The sequence below is a fragment of the Geotrypetes seraphini genome, chromosome 3 (genome assembly GCF_902459505.1).
Source record: "Geotrypetes seraphini chromosome 3, aGeoSer1.1, whole genome shotgun sequence".
Lineage (NCBI taxonomy): Eukaryota > Metazoa > Chordata > Amphibia > Gymnophiona > Dermophiidae > Geotrypetes > Geotrypetes seraphini.
This window is the reverse complement of record NC_047086.1, coordinates 314,488,151-314,509,066: the sequence shown is the minus strand read 5'-3', so window position 1 is coordinate 314,509,066 and position 20,916 is coordinate 314,488,151. Positions and strand designations below refer to the sequence as shown.

General features: G+C 41.7%; 1 protein-coding gene across 11 annotated transcripts in view; it reads right to left on the bottom strand.

The window, feature by feature from the left end:
* PAK5 (p21 (RAC1) activated kinase 5) overlaps positions 1–20,916 on the bottom strand; it is a 287,465-nt gene that overhangs the window by 62,856 nt on the left and 203,693 nt on the right. For 10 of the 11 annotated variants that reach the window (XM_033938815.1, XM_033938812.1, XM_033938811.1 and 7 more), the window contains 2 exons: positions 11,713–11,796; positions 2,062–2,853 (listed from right to left, as the gene is read on the bottom strand). In XM_033938815.1, coding sequence (XP_033794706.1) covers positions 2,062–2,853; positions 11,713–11,796 — 876 coding nt within the window. The remainder of the gene's footprint in view (positions 1–2,061; positions 2,854–11,712; positions 11,797–20,916) is intronic. The other variant, XM_033938821.1, reaches the window with a different exon arrangement.

Genomic DNA, 20,916 nt, shown 5'->3' with positions numbered 1-20,916 from the left:
ATTTCCCTTTTGGAAATTTATATAAAGCATGTAAGATAAAAGTACCTGTGGACTTTGCAATTACACTGACTAGTCAAAATTGCTCCCAAAATTACAGATTTATGAATGGCAACTAAATCCGCCAAACACAGCATGTCTGAGTTTACCACATAATAGAAATTTGTTTTAGCCCATATGTACAAAGACCTTTGTGCCTCACTGGAAACACTGAACTATTTTTTACTCATAAAGATTAAGCTTGACTTTTATATATACAGTACACTGTGAACCAAAAATAACACACAAAAATGTGTTTTGTCGTATCATCCTCAGAACTTGGCAGATTCTTATGAAATTTATTTAGTGGGTCGTGTCCCGAATGAAGTTGATGTAAAGTGTTGTAAATATTTCCCACTGCACCACAACACTACCTTGTGAAAATGAATTGTTGCTATGGGATATGCGCTAAAGCAGACGGTGGTTTGCAAAGTCTCTGTATCAAAATGGTTCTTACTGCAGAAGACCGAATTCTAATAAAAAACTTGGTACTGCTAAAAGGTTGGAACAAAAACGGCCCTGATGTGCTACTATGCAAGATTTGAGCAACGGACACTATGAATCATTAGACAGGCAGCGGATGACCACACTCAAAAGCATATTGACATTGTATGCGATCTTGTACTTAGCCAGGAGGACGTGCCACAAACACTCCGAATAACTCACCAAATAGAAAGAGAAACAGGAATAAGCCAGACAACTGTGGTTAGGAAAATTCATGATGATCTGAAATTAAAGTGTTTTAAAAAGACTGGTGCCCAAGAATTAACTTTATATAACAAAGACACACGCCTGAAATGGTGCAAGCAGCTTTTGACCAAGTACCTGGAGCACAGCATCAACTGCATCTGGTTTATAGATGAAAAGATATTTACAGTAGCCCCACCGATTAACACTCAGAATGATCACCTGTATGAGCCTTCAACAACACCGAAGCATGAGGTTAATGCCAAATGCCTACTACAGACTCGCCTGACCTTCAGCCAATCAGTCATGGTCTTGGTCGCAATCTCAAAACTCAGATTCAATCTGTTTTTCATCGATCCTGGGGTTACGATCAATGGCGCATACTACTGGAACGTCCTCTTGATGCAGTAGCTGTTGCCAGCGATCCATCGCATGTCAGGACACTACTTTATCTTCCAACAGGACAATGCCCCAACATATCGGGCAAAGGGCACTGTAGACCTGCTACATTGGGAGATGCTAGACTTCATTGGTTTAGGCCTCTGACCTGCAAATTCATCAGACCTACACCCAGTTGACTACTGGTTCTGGGGGCTGATACAGGAATGCATCTACCAGACAGTGATAACTGACGTCGAAGAACTTAAACATCGCCTCATCTATTTTTGGGCTGAGCTGAAGCAGAGTATCACTGACAAGTCCATAGATCAGTGGTGGCTAAGGCTGAGGGTGTGCCTTCGTGCAGAGGGAGCACACTTCGAACATCTGCCTAATAGAAACATTACTTTTTGACTTTACATTTTTCTGCAAGATACACCATGAAACTTTTTGATGTGTTTTTATACCGTTCACAATTCATTTTCACAAGTAGTGTTGTGGTATAATGGGAAATATTTACAACATTTTACATCAACTTCATTCAAGACATGATACTAAATTTCATAAGAATCGGCTGAGTTCTGTGGAAGATACAACAGAAGACATTTTGGTGTGGTGTTTTTTCGGTTCACAGTATGTCTACACAAACAAAATTGGCATAAAAATTAATTTTGGGGTAAATCCACATCTGCAAAATCTGGTTTCTAAATGCCACAGTAAAATGAAATGCAAAAACATGTTGAATCCAGCTGACAATGCTCACAAAATTTTCCACTGCTGCTGAATCATCATTTAGTTTACTGATTTTTCTGCTAAATCTCTACTGTATTTAACAGTTTATAAGAATTTATTTCAAAATACATAATACTAATAACTTTCCCCAATCATATAGTTTGCAAGAATTCTGAATACATTTTGGGGGTTAAAAATCAGATTTACTAGTGCTAGGATTGACTTTACCTTTGGAATGCAAGCTGCAGTTTCTGAAAGACGAGGGTAGGTATATGAACTGTAAGAATATCCCTGCATGTTCATTTTGAAAGCACCTGCTCCATATGGAATGACTGGCTCCTGCAAGCCAGACCCTGATTGTGACCGCTGTCTTATGGCTGGTTGGGGGCTTGTCTGCATTATATAAGATGACATTGGTCGCTTATCATAATCATCTTTCGGTGGTCCATTTTCCCATTCAAAATACTCCACTCTTTCTTTTGAGTTTTCACTGAGTATTAGAGTTCTAGAAGGAGTACATTGAAAGGGTTCTCTGTATTCTAGAGAAGATCCTGAAGGAACCCTTTGGTAGTCCCATTTGAGTCCACTGTGCTCAGCTGGTTTACTCTTGGTTTCCAAATGTAAAGGGTAATCAGGAGGATAGCTTGAAATATCAGTTTTTAGGGGAACAGTTTCTAGATAACAGGCATCAAATGATTTTGCTTTCTTTGCATGTCCATTTTGCTTGATAACCTTGCTGGTTTTAGAACATTTGTCCACTTCCGATCCATGCAGGCTTTTTTCTATGTATTTCTCAAATACAGAATCTTTAGTGATGTCTGCCTCATAAGAATATTGAGAATGGGTTGAAAATCCATTTTCTTCGGTATGGCCTCGAATGTGATTGGGATTTCTCTGATGTGGAGTGGGAGGACTTTCCTTCCGTAGGGAATTGGAACGTGTGACTGAAATACTGTCAAATTCTTCTAGTAAGCCATTGATGGAAGTATCCTTTTGAGGCTTATTTCCTCTAACAATAGTCTGGAGACAAAAAAAAGAAAATGCTTATGAAATATAAATTGTTATATGGAAAAATAATTTATATAAAACAAATCATCTGCTCCTCAATGACAAATTTATTCCTTGAATTCATCTCATTGTTTGTGATATCTGGAGATGCCACAAGTTGTCAGATGAACATGATTCCTATTGCTCTATACCAGGGTTGTCCAACGTTGGTCCTCGAGGGCCGCGATCCAGTCAGGTTTTTAGGATTTCTCCAATGAATTTGCATGAGATCCATTTGCATGCACTAGATCTCATGCATATTCATTTGGGAAATCCTGAAAACCCGACCTGGCGAGGGCCGAGGTTGGACACCCCTGTTTATACCCATATAATCTGTCTTGCCTTAGTGGACACTAGAGAATGACATGGGGACACATTTTTCCCCGTCCCCACAGGAACTCAAGTTCCCCTGTCCCGTCCCCATGAGTTTTGTCGCTGTCCCTGCCCCATTTCTGTAAGTTCTGTCTTAACTGCACAAGCCTCGAACACTTATGATTGTAAAGTGTTTGAGGCTTGTGCAAATGAAGACAGAGTTAGCAAGAATGGGGCAGGGACAGGAAAAGAACTCGCCGGGACAGAACGGGAAAATGAGTTCCTGCGGGGATGGGGAAAAATTTGTCCCCGTGTCATTCTGTTGTAGACACTACTAAGCCCACAAAATATTTAATGGGGAGGGTTTACCATACCTTAGGGCTCCTTTTACAAAGCTGCGATAGCGGTTTTAGCGTGCGCTGAATTGCCGCACGCGCTAGACACTAACGCCAGCATTGAGCTGGCGTTAGTTCTAGACGCGTAGCATGGGTTTAGCATGCGCAGTAATTCAACTCGCGCTAAAAATGTTATTGCAGCTTAGTAAAAGGAGCCCTAAGTTTATCACAGAAACCACCAACCTGTGGTATCTCAGTATTATGGGTCTCTTGGGATTTTGAACGACAAAGGGATCATCTACTGAGAAACATTTTTAGTTGATACACTACCATAAGAAATTTTATATATAAAAAAATTACATTTTATATGATAAGGATGAACAAAATGGATCAATGTGGATTATGTGATGATGGTACTAGTAGCAACTTTTACTTACCATTACCTACCGTCTGAAAGTCCAACTACATTTCTATTCTGACCAGACCAAAAGCAATGACTTAAGGACATATTAAATATTAAATGACATATTAAATGACATATTAAATGACATAAGTAACATATTAAAAAACATACCTATTACCTTAGACCTGCACAATCATCCAGTATGCCTATCTGCTATCATCTACTATGTTGCTATGTAAAATATCAGTTATATAACTTTTCATAACAAATCATACAGTATTAAAGTATTCCTTAAACAACCACATTTTCAACATTCAGGAATACCTTACATAATTGAATTCAGATCACAACTCTAATGGTTGTGAATTCTACAACTTTGAACTCACTCAACTGAGGCAGCATTGCACTGTAGACCGCAGTCTAAAGGTATTAACAGCAGGAGATGTTACTTCTAAATTGATCAACTAAATATAACTATCAATGTGGGTAGTACCAGGTGACCCATGAAAACATATAAATTGGAATCAAACTGAAAAATCTTGAACAGAAATATTAACCATTCAAATTGGATATTCACTTTGATACGTAACTAGTGAAGAGATAATAAATAAGAGCCAATTTAGAAGAACAACAAATTAGTTTGACTGTACAGGTTGTAATTTTATCTATTTTGGATTACTGTAATATTGTGCTTCTATGGTTAATATGTTATCAGATTGCTAGATTTCAAACTCATTAAAATAGTACCAGAAAACTGAGTTGTTGGAAATCAAAATAGGATAAGGTGACCCAAGGGAAACTAGGCAAATATTAATGAGAATAGGACCAAAGAGAGAACTCTGATGAACCCCAGAGGTGTTCGGCTTGTGAAGAAAAGTGTGTCACCATGAGACCCCCAAAGGTGTGAGCCTGGGTGTAAGAATGAATGAAAAGTTTCAGAGATGTGGAAATTGGAAATTCTGTGGATGAGGATATCAGGGTTAACCGAGTCAAAAGTCACAGATAGATCAAGACTAAGAGAACATTTCTGACCATATCAACACCATCTGAATCCCAATTCCCCTCTCGCCAATCCTATCCTCCTGTGCTTATTGTTATGGCATAGTGGCAGAGCAGATGCTATCCCGGTGCTCCTACATTGTTGCTGGCCTGGGTTTAAAATGGTGGCTTTGACCCCTAGTTGTACTCTTGTATTATCGCTAGGGGTCAAGTTGCCAAATAAGGGCATTTAATATTTATGAATATGCATATGTATTGCAAGTCTGCCCAAACTATGCAAAAGTGTTTATAGACTGCAATTTCTGATCACTGACCATTCAATGAAATGCACAATCTAACATAATCATTAAAAAAATAAAATAAAATTAACTTATACGTCTATATGGACATGTACGATCTTGTTGGTAAACATACTTGTATGTATGTATTCAGCCATGCAATTTTATAAAAGCCGTTTTCTGCATGTCAAACCATTTTCTGCATGCTTTTACATCATGGGAAAATGGGACTTAGGTCCCGATTCTATAAATGGCAACTAATTTGTAGGCGCTGCTCCGCATGGTTGTCAATCAACTGCTAGGCGTCATTTATAGAATCATGCCTAGTAGGGCCTACCCTACACAGATTTGGATGTTGCTAGGTACTGGTAAATTAGACCAGGTTTTACCTACCTCACATGCCTAAATTTATCACACCTAGTCTCTACCCCTAAACATGGCTACTTTTCAGGTAGGCATCGTAGGGCACCTTGATTTAGGTGTTGCTAGGCGCCACACAGATATCTGCGTGCTACCTTAATTATCAATAAAAATAATTGGGTTAAAATGGGTTTTTAATGGTGTGGTCAATTATCACACCATTTAACCCATTAAAATAAAGTACCATGTGAATTTTTGTTAGGCATCATTTATAAAATCAGGGCCTTAGTGCCCAGAGCTCAGAGCACATGTGCAGCAACAACACCGTCATTAAAAGGATGATACCCATAGGGGCCAGACCAAGGTGTCCCTGCCAACTGACACCTTCTACCTGGCTGGCACCTCTAAATCCCCTTCAAAGCAGCTGAACATAGTAACATAATTTTGCCTATCCTCAGACAGTTCTATCCTCCAGCATTACGCAGGAGTTGAAAACAAAGAATATTTCCAGTATCTATAATAATAAAACCCTAGAGCGCACATGCGCTGTTGAAAGTCCGTGAGTCCTGGTGACATGAGGTGTGCTTCGGTGCCAGTCCTCACGGCGCCTGTGCTAGCTGGAGGCGCGTGTGCCAGCGACTCCTCCCTCCCGCTGCCGGTCCTCTTCAAAGCAGCCTGCTGAGGTTTGCCAGCTACTGTAGCGAACCTTGCAGGCTGCTCTCCACCTTCCCGATGCAATGCAAGAAACAAAAGGATCGGTGAAGAAAACTATAAGAACAAAATGCAAATCCAGGTAGGCAAAGACGGGACAGAGGCTACGATCAGCAGTGGCTGCTGCTGCTCCTCCAGCCGCCTAGCTCCTCTCCGCCGGCCTCGGCCGGCAGCCCTCTCCGCCCCGTCCTCTCTGCCCGCGCAGGAGAAGGAGCGGATGAAGCAAGATCACAGCACGAGGGAGACCGTGCAAATGGAAATGCAAGGGGCTTGAAAAAGCGAAAGGTGGGAGGGGAAGGGGAAAGGGAGGGGGAGAAAGCCTAAAATGAAAAAAAACCCAAAAAACAACTTTATACAGGAAGAGGAGTCTCTAGCACCCGTTAATGTAACGGGCTTAAAGACTAGTCATATAATAACAGATGCAAGTGCTATCTGTTTTTAACTCCTGTGCAAACTGTGTGGAAGTGTGGTTAGAAAGGCCACAGCAAAAACACAAGCTCCCATTGCTTGTGTTTCAGCCAGGTAGGAGAAGGCTAATTCTATGAATAAAGCTCACAGAAACATAGAAACATGATAGCAGATAAAGGCCAAATGGCCCATCCAGTCTGCCCATCCGCAGTAACAATTATTCTCTTCCTCTAAGAGATCCCATGTGCCTATCCCATGCTTTCTTGAATTCAGACACAGTCTCTGTCTCCACCACCTCTTCAGGGAGACTATTCTGTAAAAAAGTATTGCCTTAGATTACTCCTGAGCCCATCACCTCTTAACTGATGCTGGAGTCTGAGGCAGGTGCTAATGGGCAGGGATAAGAGAAGGGGACCAAGAACCCTGGCATTTCTCTCCACTGGATTCCTAAAGACAATCTTTGAAGCTACAGCAGACATTAACTAGGCAGCCACTTCTCACTGCATAGGTGTTGCTAGACGTGTTTTTTGTTTTTAAACACAAACACTCAACATATTGCCTTTCCAGAGTTAAGAGTGGCAGCAACATGAAATTATGGCAGAATTCTATGAGTTCATGCACTTCCTTTCTATGCTTGGGGCAAAAGACTACACATATATTACCAGGCCACTTATGGGTAAAGAGGAAATAGATCACAACCAAACCTCCTTTCATTCTCTAAACATGCAGGTGATCTGCAATGCCTCATACATTGTAACAGACGTGTGTCTGCTACACAAGCTCATGCCAAAATGCCAACATTCGGTCAAAACTGAGCTTACATGGGTGCTATGAAAATGGCCAGATGATAGGGAAGTAGCATTTAGAGGACCACATACCACCAACCAAGACCCTCTAGTTTCAAGTTTATTCAGTACTTTACATAGCACACCATTGTACAATACCATCTAGGCTGTTTACAATCATTATAACATTTTAAATAAAAGAGTGAAAAAGAACTACAATTAAAATGGGAAAGTTAAGGTAAAATCATTTCTTATACTGTGCATTCTCAGTCATCATCCATATATACCACCAAAACAGGGCAAGTGGACCTAAGCAAGCACATATTTAAAAAGTATGTGTTTACGCCTACCTTAAGTTTTTGGTATTAGGGTTTTAGACATAAATCAAGTGGAAGATTATTTCATAATGTTGGACCTAAAACACTAAAAATCAAAGAACCAATTGTATCAAAACAATTCTGATGAAATGAAGGAGAAATTATGTCTTACCTGATAATTTTCTTTCCTTTAGTCATAGCAGATGAATCCAGAGATGAGTGGATTATTACATTACATTTTTATTCCGCCATTACCTTGCGGTTCAAGACGGATACATAAGAGGTTATCTGGACATTTCCAGAAATGTTACAGAGTACAGCAGGTTGCTTCGGGGGATTGAAATGCTTCCTGCGGTGTTAGTTTGTTTTGATGGATTTTTGAATAGAAGGGTTTTTATTTATTTTCTGAAAGTTTTGTAGTCTGGTGTCATGATCAGTAGATTGGAGAGTTGGTGGTCTAGTTTCACTGCCTGCATGGCCAGTAAGACATCGTACATTTTTTTGCATTTGACGCCTCTGATTGGGGGGTGCGTGAATGGTTTCTGGGTTCTCCTTTGCCTGGTTGTGGTAGTTCGGATAAGGCGGTTGTTCAAGTAGGCTGGGCTGTCTCTATTCATGGCTTTAAATAGTGGACAGTAAAATTTGAATAGTATTCTTGCTTGTATTGGAAGCCAGTGTGAGTCGAGGTATGCGGCGGTGATGTGGTCGTATTTCTTCAGCGAATAGATCAGGCTCAGAGCTGTATTTTGTACTGTTTGTAGTTGTTTTATCATAACCATCCACCAGCAGGCGGAGATAGAGAACACCAAACTGAGCTTTATCATATATAAGATGAGATGCTCCTAGGCAAACCTCTATTTTCTATCTCCATCAGGCAATTGGATGGTCTCTCCCAAGCTCCTGGTTTCGCATGCAGCTTGGTTCCTGTTTTAGTTATCTAATTCTGTTGAGCAGGGGGGTCTAGGTTTCCTAAGTACTTAGCACTGGGGTACATCTGGTGGTGCCAAGTCCCTCCCGCTCCCAGGGTCAATCTTCTGTGCTGGTTTCTTTCTTTCTCCTTACCAAAAAAAAAAAAAAAGAGAGAAGAACATTAAATACAGAGGAGCCAGCATTGCCAGACAGAGGTGAGCAAGATAGGCTACCTGTTGTGAGTGGCGGGGCCCTTGGTCGTATCTGCATGGAGGGTCGATATCCCTACTTTTTTCTTCTTTTTTTTTATTTATTTATAAGATTTTCCATTTTAAATACAAGCATTACTTTTACACAATGCAACAGATCCAGAAATAATATTCAATGAAACTTATAAAGAAAAGTAATAATATCTTATTTAGTCCACAAGAATAAAGATCAAGAAAAGAAATAAACTTCTAAATAGTAGTAACAGATTAATTAATTAAGGTCACGGCATTAGATTCCTGAATTACAGCCAGCTGGCAAGTCATACATCACTAGACATGGTTACCATTCTCTCTTTTGATTCAATAAATTCCAAAAGTTGTTTGGGCTCAAAGAAAAGGAAATTCTTATCTTGAAAAGATACATAACACTTTGCAGGAAATTTAACAAGAAATGTAGCCCCCAGAGCCAGGGTTCTTGACCTCAAGGACAAGAACTCTTTCCTACGTCTCTGTGTCCTCTGAGCTAAATCTGGAAAAACTTGAACATTAGAGCCCAAAAACTTATCATTTATATGACGAAAATACATACGAAGAATAAATTCCCTATCACTCTCCAAGGCTAGAGTCAACAACATGGTAGTTCTATGGGTGACAACCTCAAGGGAGTTTTCCAGAAATGAATACAAATTCATATCCACTACGTTATCCACTGGAGTTTCTATAGGTGTGGATTCCCCTTGTGTTGTCTTTATATTCAAGTAATAAGCTCTAACAATTGGAGGTAAATTTTCTGGTGGAATGGCTAAAGTCTCACGGAAATATTTCCTAGCCATTTCAACTGGTGAAATAATAGGACACTTTGGAAAATTCAAAAATCTTAAATTATTTTTCTTCAGTTGATTTTCAAAATTTTCCATCTTGTGAGAAACATAAGATCTCTCCTTAACCAATTTCACTTGTACCTTCTTTACTTCATTCAAATTATTTTCCTGTTTCTCCAACCTTTCATTCACATTAGTAAGAAGTACCCCTTGTTGTTCCACCTTGGAAAAGACAGTTCCATAATCTCTTTTAATAGTAGATAAAGTCAATTTGAGATTGGAGTCCATGACTGATATGGCCTGCCATAGCGCCTCCATATCTATCTTGTCTAGTTTCTTCATCTCCCCATAACTGATAATATTCCCTCCCGAGGCACCTCTCACCTCTTCTTCCAAAATGCAGGGAAATTCTTGATAGTTCCCATCTCCTCCTTCTACTGAAGGGCTTGGTAGGGATGTCCCTCCTATGCTGGAATCAAACTCTCCCTCTCGGGGCCATCGGCTTCCAGTCATTCCCTGCACTTGTGCACTTCCGGGCTGAGGAGGAACCAGCCTCTGGTCAGGACTCAAAGTAGTCCGACTCTCTGCACTGAGGTTCCCTGAAAGATCCGGGTTCCCTTCCGAAGTGATTCAGGTCTCCTCACCCGTGCGAGCAAAGACGCTTGTTAATGTAGTCTGTATCAGCCGTTGAGGGGGTTCAACTGCCGGAGGGGCCAAGCGGGAAACTCCCTTACTCTTCCCCATATTGCCACCGGGGAAGAGACACCCAACGCGAATGCAGGTACAACGAGCAGCAGAGCTCGCTCAGGCGTCCGCTCCCGACGCCATCTTGATCCATGTAGGTATTTTTTCTCCCTCCTGGTCCTCTTCATGGTTGTGGCTCCTTACCAGTCCTTCCCAAGGCTGTGCTGTGGCCTTGTTTTACTACTTGGGATCTAGCTAGGTACTTGGGACCCGCGTTGACCTCTGTTGGAAATAGGATACTGAGGTTGATGTTGTTCTAGTATGACAATTCTTATATTCTCATATTCTTCCTGCTGCTCCATTCCAGTTCTGCTTGTGGAAGCTCAAAAAAAAAAAAAAAAGTCAACATCAGGAATAGTTTTGGCTAGTTTGAGTCTCTGCGGGCTTTTCTTCCTCCTGCAAGGGAGCGAGGTTGATGGGCTCCTCTTTTCTGGGGCTTATGGAGAAGACCTTCCCTTTGTTGGTGGCAGATTCCTTTGGTGGTCGTCTCCCCTTCCTGCTTCAGCAGGCTGGTTTTGAGGGTTGAGTTTGGGGTGATGTGTGAGGCAATGCAGATAACCTGCATGTTTTTCTGGAGGGGGAGCTTCCACAAGCAGGATCGTTTCAGTAGAACTGAAGAGCAGTATAATTTAAGAAACCAACTACTAACAAATTATTTTACTCTCCACACAAACCTCTCAGAATGTGCAACAAGCAACACAGGATGTGTCATGAGTGAATGCTGCATAGGTAGTCTCCATCTTCTCTGTTTTTACTCCTGTAGATGACAAAGGCCATCATCTCAAGACCTGGCTGGTGACTCCCATAATTCACCCCCAAGGAAAAGATTAATACAACTGTTTAACAGGTCACGTGGGAAGGCCAGGAGTTTGAGTGAATTTTTGGAATCCTAAAAAGGAGATACTGTACAGGTTTCTGGACAGGTCAAGGATGGAACTGCTGTATACTCCTGCCAGTACATCATTTATGACATTTTTCTTGTGTGCTGCATGCTGCACAAAAACTTGCCCTCATTCACAGGATGTCAAAACAGGGGAATGATGAAGAGTATGAGGCAGTGAAACCTAGGAAACAACCTCCCACTCTCCATATACAAAACCCATCATTGTGCAGTGGCAACTAGGAGCGAACTCTTACATACACATTTCTTGACTGTAAGTGATAATTTGTTGTGTGCTTATATTTACATGTGTTTTGTAAGTACTGTAGTATATTATATGCATCTGTTTACAATTTCTTACCCCTTCCATGGACTTCTTTTGGGGAACAGCATAGACAGTTGGTGGCTCAGCAGTTTGGAGTGGACGGGGCCCGAGTCTTATTGTCTGACAACATGCAGAAAGATATCAAAATAGTTGCAGATAATATATCTCAATATCTAAATTTAATACAAGTTATCAAATGCTGAAAAATAAAGTGGCAAAGAAAATTAAACAGTGATCATACACATCTGCTATAAAAACAACCACCTTAACAGACAACAGATTTTGCAATGTTTTCTAAAACCCTGTCTGATATTATGACAAACTAAACTTAAAAGTTTTGATGTCACCTCAGTAAGGCCAACACACAATCCTCCTACTACAGAATATATGCACAACCTTGTGGAAACACACATTCAGAACTTCACTAAACTGCGAGGGAGCCTATAAGACTTTACCACTCCCTCTGCTAGAGACTACTGGGCTTAATGGACCATTGGTCTGACTCAATAAGGCTATTCTTATGTTCTTAAACCACATAATCCTGAGAAGGGAGAAGGGGGAGGAGACCAGGAAGAAACTCTTAGAAAAGTACAAAAAGCAGGGCTAGAGAGAAAGAAAAGAGAGCCCTGGGAGAGAGCTTTGAGAAGGAGAGTGGCTCACAAGGGATTCCAGTTATCTCCCTCCTCTTGCTGAGATAAGCACATAACTTTTCATTTGTGGCTCATCTTTAATCAGGACTTGACTAAAGATTAACAGGATGTGAGAAATTTTGGTATGACAAAACCGCAGCTGCTGGATAACAGAGATTTTGGAGACTGTTACTGAGGGAACCGCCCTGCTGAAAGGGGGCCCCGAGAACTGCGACCAAGGCTAAGCTGTGAAGGAACAGGCTTAGGGCTAAATTCACTAAGCCTACCGATCAAATCCCGACCACATAGCGACCCCTTTGCGACCCGATTTTCCTCCAACCCGATTCACTAACCTAGTGGCTGATCATCCTCCGATCAGATCCAATCCGTGCATGCAAATGAGGGGAGACGGTATGCAAAGTAGGAAGGACGCGATTCACTAAACAAATGCAGGCACACCGACTGGGCTGGCCGATCCAAAAACAAGCGACTGCTGAGGACCAGTCACTTGTGTAAAAACCCTGCTCTTTGTCGCAATTCTCCTGCTCTGGCCGCCCTGCTCTCAGCACCGATCTCCTGCTCTCTGCCCCGACTCTCCTGCCCTTCCCCGCTGTGCAAGCCCGTGGGTTTAAACCATGGGTTTAAAGTGGGTTAAAACCACAGGCTCGCGAAGTAAAAAGGGCTCAGTTCTGCCGGGTACAGAGGGCCAGCGCATGGAGAGCGATTCCTGCAGTCGTTTGGGGGCATAATTCCGATTGTCCTCATTTGCATGAGGACCCATCGTGAATCAGCCCCCCCGGACCCAGACTGGACCCGGATCAGTAGGCCGTTTTGTGAATCTGGTCCTTAGAGCCTTAGGAGAATGGGGGAAGGGAAGAACCAAACTACTGGTTGCTGATGAAAATTGTGCTGAACCAAGTTCCAGTCTGATAATAAAGCTTCCCTTTTGAACTGTTTGACTGTGTCTTGGCTACCTGTGTGTCCCTATTTCTTCTCTATCTAGCATTGCTCTTCTGTGTCCCTGTCACTTTGCTCCCTCTGTGCCCAATATTTCTTCTTTCTTAGGCATAGATGCACTAAAGCCAGCGATCGTTGCTAAATCTATTTTATCAGCTTTAGCGACGATCACATTTGCCGACCCAATGCAGGAAATGGCTCACCGCCTGGTTTTCTGCACGATCTCTCATTTCCCAATCTGACCATGCAAATAAGCTCATTAACATTAAAATGCCATGTAAACTAGTAGAGCGATTGATGCTCTAACATGGCTTCCCAATGCACCAAAAAAAAAAGTGATCGCTTTGAGTGATCCAAAAAAATTGACTGGTCAAGCCCAGTCGCTTAACCGTCTAACCTTTTTCTTTTAATGGGCACATATATTATGCATGTTACACATGCACAATATCTGCCTAATTAGAAAAAAAAAAAAGAAAGGAAAAAAGCACAAACTCCCTCCCCTCCCCCCGTTGACGGGCCTCCCTTATGAATACCGAGAACTGACCCCCCCCATGCCAGCAAAACAGCAGGAGGTATGCCCACTGCCTCCTGCCACCGAAGGCTCACTCCCGCACCAGGCGCCTCCAAACATCCCCTACCCTCCCCCTTTCCCCCTGAAAAATAAGGCAGGAAGGTTGCCCACTCCCTCCTGCCACTGGAGGTCCAATGAAACCTCACCTCCACCCTCCTAAACCCTCGTACCTTTTCAGAGAATTTGGAGCAGGAGGAAAGCTCAGTCCTTCCTGCTCGTAGGCCTGCCAGTCTAAAATGGCGGGTCTTTCCCTCCCTGGTGCATCATGTGATGCATGGGCAGGAGCCTAAGGCCCTGATTGGCTCAGATGCCTAAGGCTTAGGCATCTGAGCCAATCAGGGCCTTAGGCTCTTCCCTCTGTACCCTGGGATCCAAAGGGGCGGAGTCTAAGACTTTGATTGGCTTGATTGAGCCAATCAGTCAAGCCAATCAGAGCCTTAGTCTTGGCTTCAATCAGGGCCTTAGACTCCTCCCCCTTGTGTTCCTGGATACAAAGGGAGGAGCCTAAGGTCCTGATTTGCTCAGTCAAGCCAATCAGGGCCTTAGACTCCTCCCCCGGGGGTCATTGGGGAGGGCAGATATTGTGAGTGTATAACATGCACATCATCTGTACCCATTAAAAAAAGAAAAAAAAAGGTTTCCTGTCCCAAACAGCTGCGTGGCAGGAGGCTTTCCCCTGCTTCTCAGTTGTTCAGGCTTTCCCTGCTGGCTCTACTCATGTGCAAGAGCCGCTCTCACGGCAATCAATTGGATGGCAGAATCGGGCATTACAACAAACATCTGTGTGAATCATTTGCATGCAAACCTTTTTGTGTATCAATAGTTCTTTCTGAATCAGCAAAAAAAAAAATCAGGTCAGAGCAGACCCACATGGTCTTACCGATCCTCTTAGTGCATCTAGGCCTCACTCTCTCTGTCTTTTCCCTTCCTCTAACACTCCATATCTCTACCCTAGGGCCAATCTCTCTTCTCTCTTCCTTCTCCTCCCCCCACCCCATCCCAGCCCACTATCTCTATTCCCTTTTGGGTCCAGTTCTCTTTCCCTCCTGGGTCCAGTTTCTTTTCTCCTCTCTTCTCCTCCAGTCTCAATCTTTCTCTCCTTCCCTTCTTCTCCTCTCCTCCACTGGTCCAGCAGCTATCCCTTATTCTCTCTTGGTTTAACTCCTGGGAACAGTCCTTCTCCCTCCAACCCCTTGATACAATAGAGTAGCACTTCCTGCATTTCTCCATCCCCTGGGTCTTGCACCTCTCTTTCACTCTCCATCTCGAAAGTCCAGCATCTGTCGCCTTTCCTCTCTCCTCCCAGTTTCTAAAAGAGCTATTGTTGATCTGGAAGGGATTCCCCACATCCACTGGGACAGTGTTAGAAGGATGGGAAGGGGAAAACAAGAAAGTTGTCCTCTCCTGACTCCTAAGTTTTAGGGCTGGTTCCTAGATTTTGTGAAAATTTGTTGAGGCCTGCCTTAGGCAATCAAATGGCCCAAAGACTTGCAGTTGCCAGGTCTGCCCTACCTCCCACTGAAACAGCAAGGGACTAGGATGGCTATTTCTATGCAGGAGAAGGTTTTGTCTTCAGTGTAAGACATCATGTATTTGACATGCAGAAATCCAGGAGATCAGTACACATTTGGGATGGCACTAATGTGCACTAACTAGAAAAAAGATCTTTGGGTGATTATGTCTGATAGTCTCAAGGTAGCTAACCAATATGATGATGGCGAGATGCTACGCTGTGCAGGGAGGAACACTATCAATAAATGGGAGGTGATAATGCCTCAATACAAGTTGTTGGTAGAAACAAGATACTGAGCTAGATGGACCAGTGGTCTGAAACATAAGGACCTAAATACATATATGCATACAGCAGGCCCTCAATATTCATGGGGGTTAGGGGTAGAGCAGGCCCACGAATGGGGCAAATCATGAATAATTTTTTGGGCCAGCTCTGACCCACCCCCGCCTCCCTCCTTCCTGTGTCCCCGACCTTACCTGCTGGTCTAGCAGCGACATGGGGAAGGAACGATCTTCTTATGCTCCTGCCCCGTGCAGAGCCATGCTATGCACAGTACTGTGAGTTCCTGTGGTCTTACGAGACTACAACGGGAGTTTCCATTGAGATCACGGGAACTCACAGCATGGGTGCACAGCATGGCACTGCATGGGGCAGGAGCGTAGGAAGATCATTCCTGCCCTGCATTGCTGCTAGACCACCAGGTAAGGTCTGGGGGATGTCCAGGGCAGCGTTTCTCAATGAAAAATCAAAGCTAAAAAAAAAAAAAATTGCAAATAACCGAATTCATGATTGGGGAAACCACGAATTGGGAGGGGGAGCTGTACTGTTGAGGAAAAGAGTCAAGAGAGGAAGAATATGATAAGTGACATTCAAATACCTCAAAGCACCAATAATACATAAGAAGCAAACTTTTATTCAAATGAAAGAATGCTCTAGAAGAGAGAACACAGATGCTCTAAGGCATTCTGTCTCCAGAACCACTCACATAAGTCCATTCCTCAGACTTTCCATGAAGAAATATTTTCTGATATTGTGCCTGAGTTTGTCCCCTTAGAGCAGTGGTTCCCAAACCTGTCCTTGGGGACCCCCAGCCAGTCAGGATTTCAAGATATCCCTAATGAATATGCATGAGAGAGATTTGCATACCTGTCACTTCCATTATATGCAAATCTCTCTCATGCATATTCATTATGGATATCTTGAAAACCTGACTGGCTGGGGGTCCCCCAGGACAGATTTGGGAACCACTGCTCTAAGGGGACAAACTCAGGCACAATATCATAAAATATTTCTTCATGGAAAGTCTGAGGAATGGACTTATGTGAGTGGTTCTGGAGACAGAATTTAAGAAATCAGGGGATAATAATAATAATAATAACAGTTTATATACCGCAGGACTGTGAAGTTCTATGCAGTTTACAATGGTTAAAAAATGTTACAAATTAAGTAGAATTAACAAGGTTAGAAGCTAGTTATTAACAGCGCTAGAGATCAGTTATTGTGGAGTAGGATTGTACAGGTTAGTTGCCTAAATACTTCAGGAACAGATATGTTTTTAGGTGTTTCCTAAATTCCCCATAAGTAGTAGGCATGAGCAATTGTTCCAGATCTTTGCCCCATAGTGCCGCTTGATGTGAGAGAAGGGATGATCAGGGGATTATTGATTATTAAGAAGTGAAAGCTCTATTTATTTACATTTGAGTATCTCTATTAAGCAGCTCAGCAGGATCTACAGCCAAGCTAAAATAAATCGCATATAACATTTGGAAATTTGGAAGAAGAGAGTGTCAGTTACAAAGTTGATGGCTGAAATATAACAGCGCTCATCACCAGCAGCAAAGAAGGCATGCTGTATCTACTGAGAAAGTTAAAGCCGAAAGTCATAACACAGGATTAGAAATCAACATAAACAAGACGAAAATAATGAAAAATGAAGAAGATTTTGAGCTTGAAGGTGATAGAATAGAAGTTGTAAAAGATTTCAATCTCTTGGGCTCTTTCATAAACAAAGAAGCAACTAGCAGGGAAGAAATACTCAGCAGATTAGCACTCGGTTGCTCTTCAATGAAGGCTCTCGACAAAGTATTTAAAGGCAAGGAAATAACACTCCAAATGAAGATCAGACTAGTTTATGTGCTTTCTCTGTGATCAATTATGGATGCAAAAGTAGGAAACTACAGAAAGAAGACAGAAAGAAGATCGATTCATTTGAGCTATGGTGTTGGAGAAGGATTTTATGCATGTCATGGACCGCCAGAACTAACAAATCGATTCTGGAAGAGATCAAACCGACTATGTCACTTGAAGCCCAGATGACAGAGTTCACTGGCGAATTCATCATGTTTAGGGAAAACAGCTATTTGGCGCGATTTTTGCCTCCAAAGGTGCTGTTCCGCGGTCAGAATGTTCATATATATTTCCAGCCGACTTGTGCTTTTATCATCCACGGCAGTGTCCATTCATCCCTTGATGAAGGCATCTACGGATGCTAAAACTGGGATCCTAGTTGGGACAATCTAGGTGTTCCTAGACTAGGGCTCCTTTTACTAAGGTGCGCTAGCGTTTTTAGCGCACGCTGCATTGCCACGCACACTAACCCCGTGCTACATGCCAAGAACTAACGCCAGCTCAATGCTGGCGTTAGCGTCTAAAACTGCTAGCGCAGCTTAGTAAAAGGAGCCCTATGACTTATCCCTTATCACAGACTTGGAATTCTCTACGAAATTTTGCAATCAAGATGGACATTATGTTATAGACATTATTATCCTTATTTAACCTCTTATCATTTGTACAATAAAGTAACTGTTTGGTTGATTATCTGACATCTCATTTGCCTCCGTTTGCTGTGTTGCAAAGCAAGGATAAACCTTATAGAGTGCCAGAATGAAAATGAACGCACTAGATGAACTCTGCAGACCTTATCTGTTATGCATAATCTATAACTATTGAAAATCAAACACAGTACAGTGCAATCATGTTTTACTGTGCTTCAAAAAAGGAAGGTTACTGTTCTCATCAAAAGCAGGCAATGTTCCTCAAAGTACAACTATCACTGCAAAACACTGTGCAGTTTTATATAGATTAATAGAACAATAGATTATGGAGCATGAATGAAATTTATGCTACAGTAGCTTTCATGCAATAAAATCAACAAACACAATCTATTTGAATTAAAGTTCACGACTCTGTAACACTAGCTTTAATTTCCTTTCTATTGCCTTCTGCATCTATTCAGTATTTTCTCAGGATAGTAGTGACAGTACCCATTTTTCACAGAGTTCCTTTACTGGTCTGTCCTCTACTGATAAGCTATAATGAATCTTTCACTTAAAGCAGCTGTCTCCCCTTGTTTCAAGGAACACATGAAAAACTGCCTTCTCTCAAATACTGTATTAACCTTGACAATAATGGAGTAAACAATTAACAGTTGTGCCCTCATAAGACCTGCATTTATTGTCTTTAAAAGATCTGGATGTTATAAATTCAAAATAGAGTACATGTATTCTGTCTCCTTAATAAAAACAATTTTAAAACAGCAAGTTATGTCAATTTACATTGTTATCCAATAATCAGTCCACTTTAGTATGCTTTCGACTTTAACAAGCTGAGAAGTACTTGCTGCTATTCTTATTCAGCAGATATACTTTGTTATGCGGTGGTAAACATTGCGGTATAATTGAAACCCTTGCAATTTGTTAGACTGCATTATTTGATTGCAAGGAATTCCGTGAATGCACCATTAAAATGATAACATTTCATTTAGAATTACTGATGACATCATAATGTAGTCAAGGACTCAACAATTCCTCCTGAAGTTTCAAGAGATGATGTGCATGGGGGGGGGGGAAGTAGGGCAGTGGGGGTACATAGTAAGTGCATTATTTCTCAGAGTGTATACATTCCTTGCCAGTTTGGTACAGCTCTCTCATGCTCATTCTCTAAACATTATACTTCACCCTCCACCTCCAGTCCCTTTACCAAACATTCGCTCTCTTCCTCCCATTGACCTAGCCCTTGCACCTCTCACTTTTCTATCCCCCCAATCCCATAGCAGCTTTCTTGCTCATCCTCACATTATGGGTCCTGCTTGAAGTCAGAAACAACAACACATGAGAGAAGCTTGGAGAACTTAGTGTGGTAGATAAATTATTGAATGCCCCTCATAGGTGTACTACATGCAAGGCATGTCTTCTTGGGATTTTGGTTCATGTTTATCATTTTTGGTCAGCTATTATGGATTTGCCATTTGTGTACTGTGTATGTGACTGAGGTATTCCGTCAGCATGCTTTTTCTAGGCAGCATTTTGTAGTAATTTGGCTTGCTCAGTTGTCTTGAGAGTGGAGGGGATATATTTGTGAGGTGGGAGTGGACGGGAGGGGAGACATGGGTTTTGTTGATCTTTGTTCTGTATTTGTGATTTATAAAATGATAGTTGTACAGAATATTGTTTCTTTTTTTACTTTAATGAAATTATTTCAATGCTCAAGGCACTAAAAGCTGATGTAGCTCCATCTTTGGAGTATATCATACAGCGGTCGTCGAAGTTAGGAGAATTTCCTAAGAATTTGAAGCAGGCTGTAATCTCTCCTCTGTTAAAAAAAGGTCTGGTTTAGATTTTACAAAAAAGGAAAGATTTTGACCAATCTCCAATTTGAAGTTTCATGGTGAAGGTGTTAGAATGAGTAGTATTACAACAATTGGAAGACTTTGTGGCAGAATAAGGGTGACTATCAGTTCAGCTTCCGGAAGAATCACAGTACAGAGTTACTATTGTTGACTTTATGTGATGAGATCCGTAAAGGATTTGATAATGGAAAACATTTCTTGTTGGTCTCACTCGATATGGTATCTGCCTTTGACACCGTAGACCATCTTATACTTCTGGACAGATTACGTGGATTTGGGATTACTGGCAATATATTAAAGTGGTTCCAATCTTTTTTGATGATAGATTCTTTTGTGTGATTAATGGAAATAATCAATCCCCATTTTTTCCATTGAAATGTGGAGTGCCTCAGGGCTCTTCATTATCTGCAATGTTATTTAATCTATTCCTGGCACCTATTGGGAAGTTGTTTGCAGACTTTGATCCGCAATATCGCATCTATGCGGACGATCTGCAATTTTTGTTTGAATTTTCAGCAGATTGCATACAGGGCTTCCAGTTGTTGTTGAATCTCATCCATATAATGCGACAATGGATAACTATGAACCATCTTTACCTAAATGTTTCAAAGACTAAGATTTTATGGCTTTTCTTCACTGATATCGAAGGAGCTCCAGTGAATTTTGTGTATGCTGGGGTTACCATTTTAATACAGCAGGAAATGAAGAGTTTGGGAGTAATCCTTGATACCTCGTTAAAATTTCGCAGCCACATTGCCTCAGTAGTTAAAACTGTTTTCTTTAAAATAAGGATGGTGTTAAAACTATGGGATTTGCTGTCAGCTACAAACTTTATGCAGTTATGTCTTACCACATCTAGACTATTGTAATTCTCTTTTTTGCGGCTTGCCAAAGACTTCACTCAGTGCGCTTCAGGTGGCTCAAAATACCACTGTCAGGATAA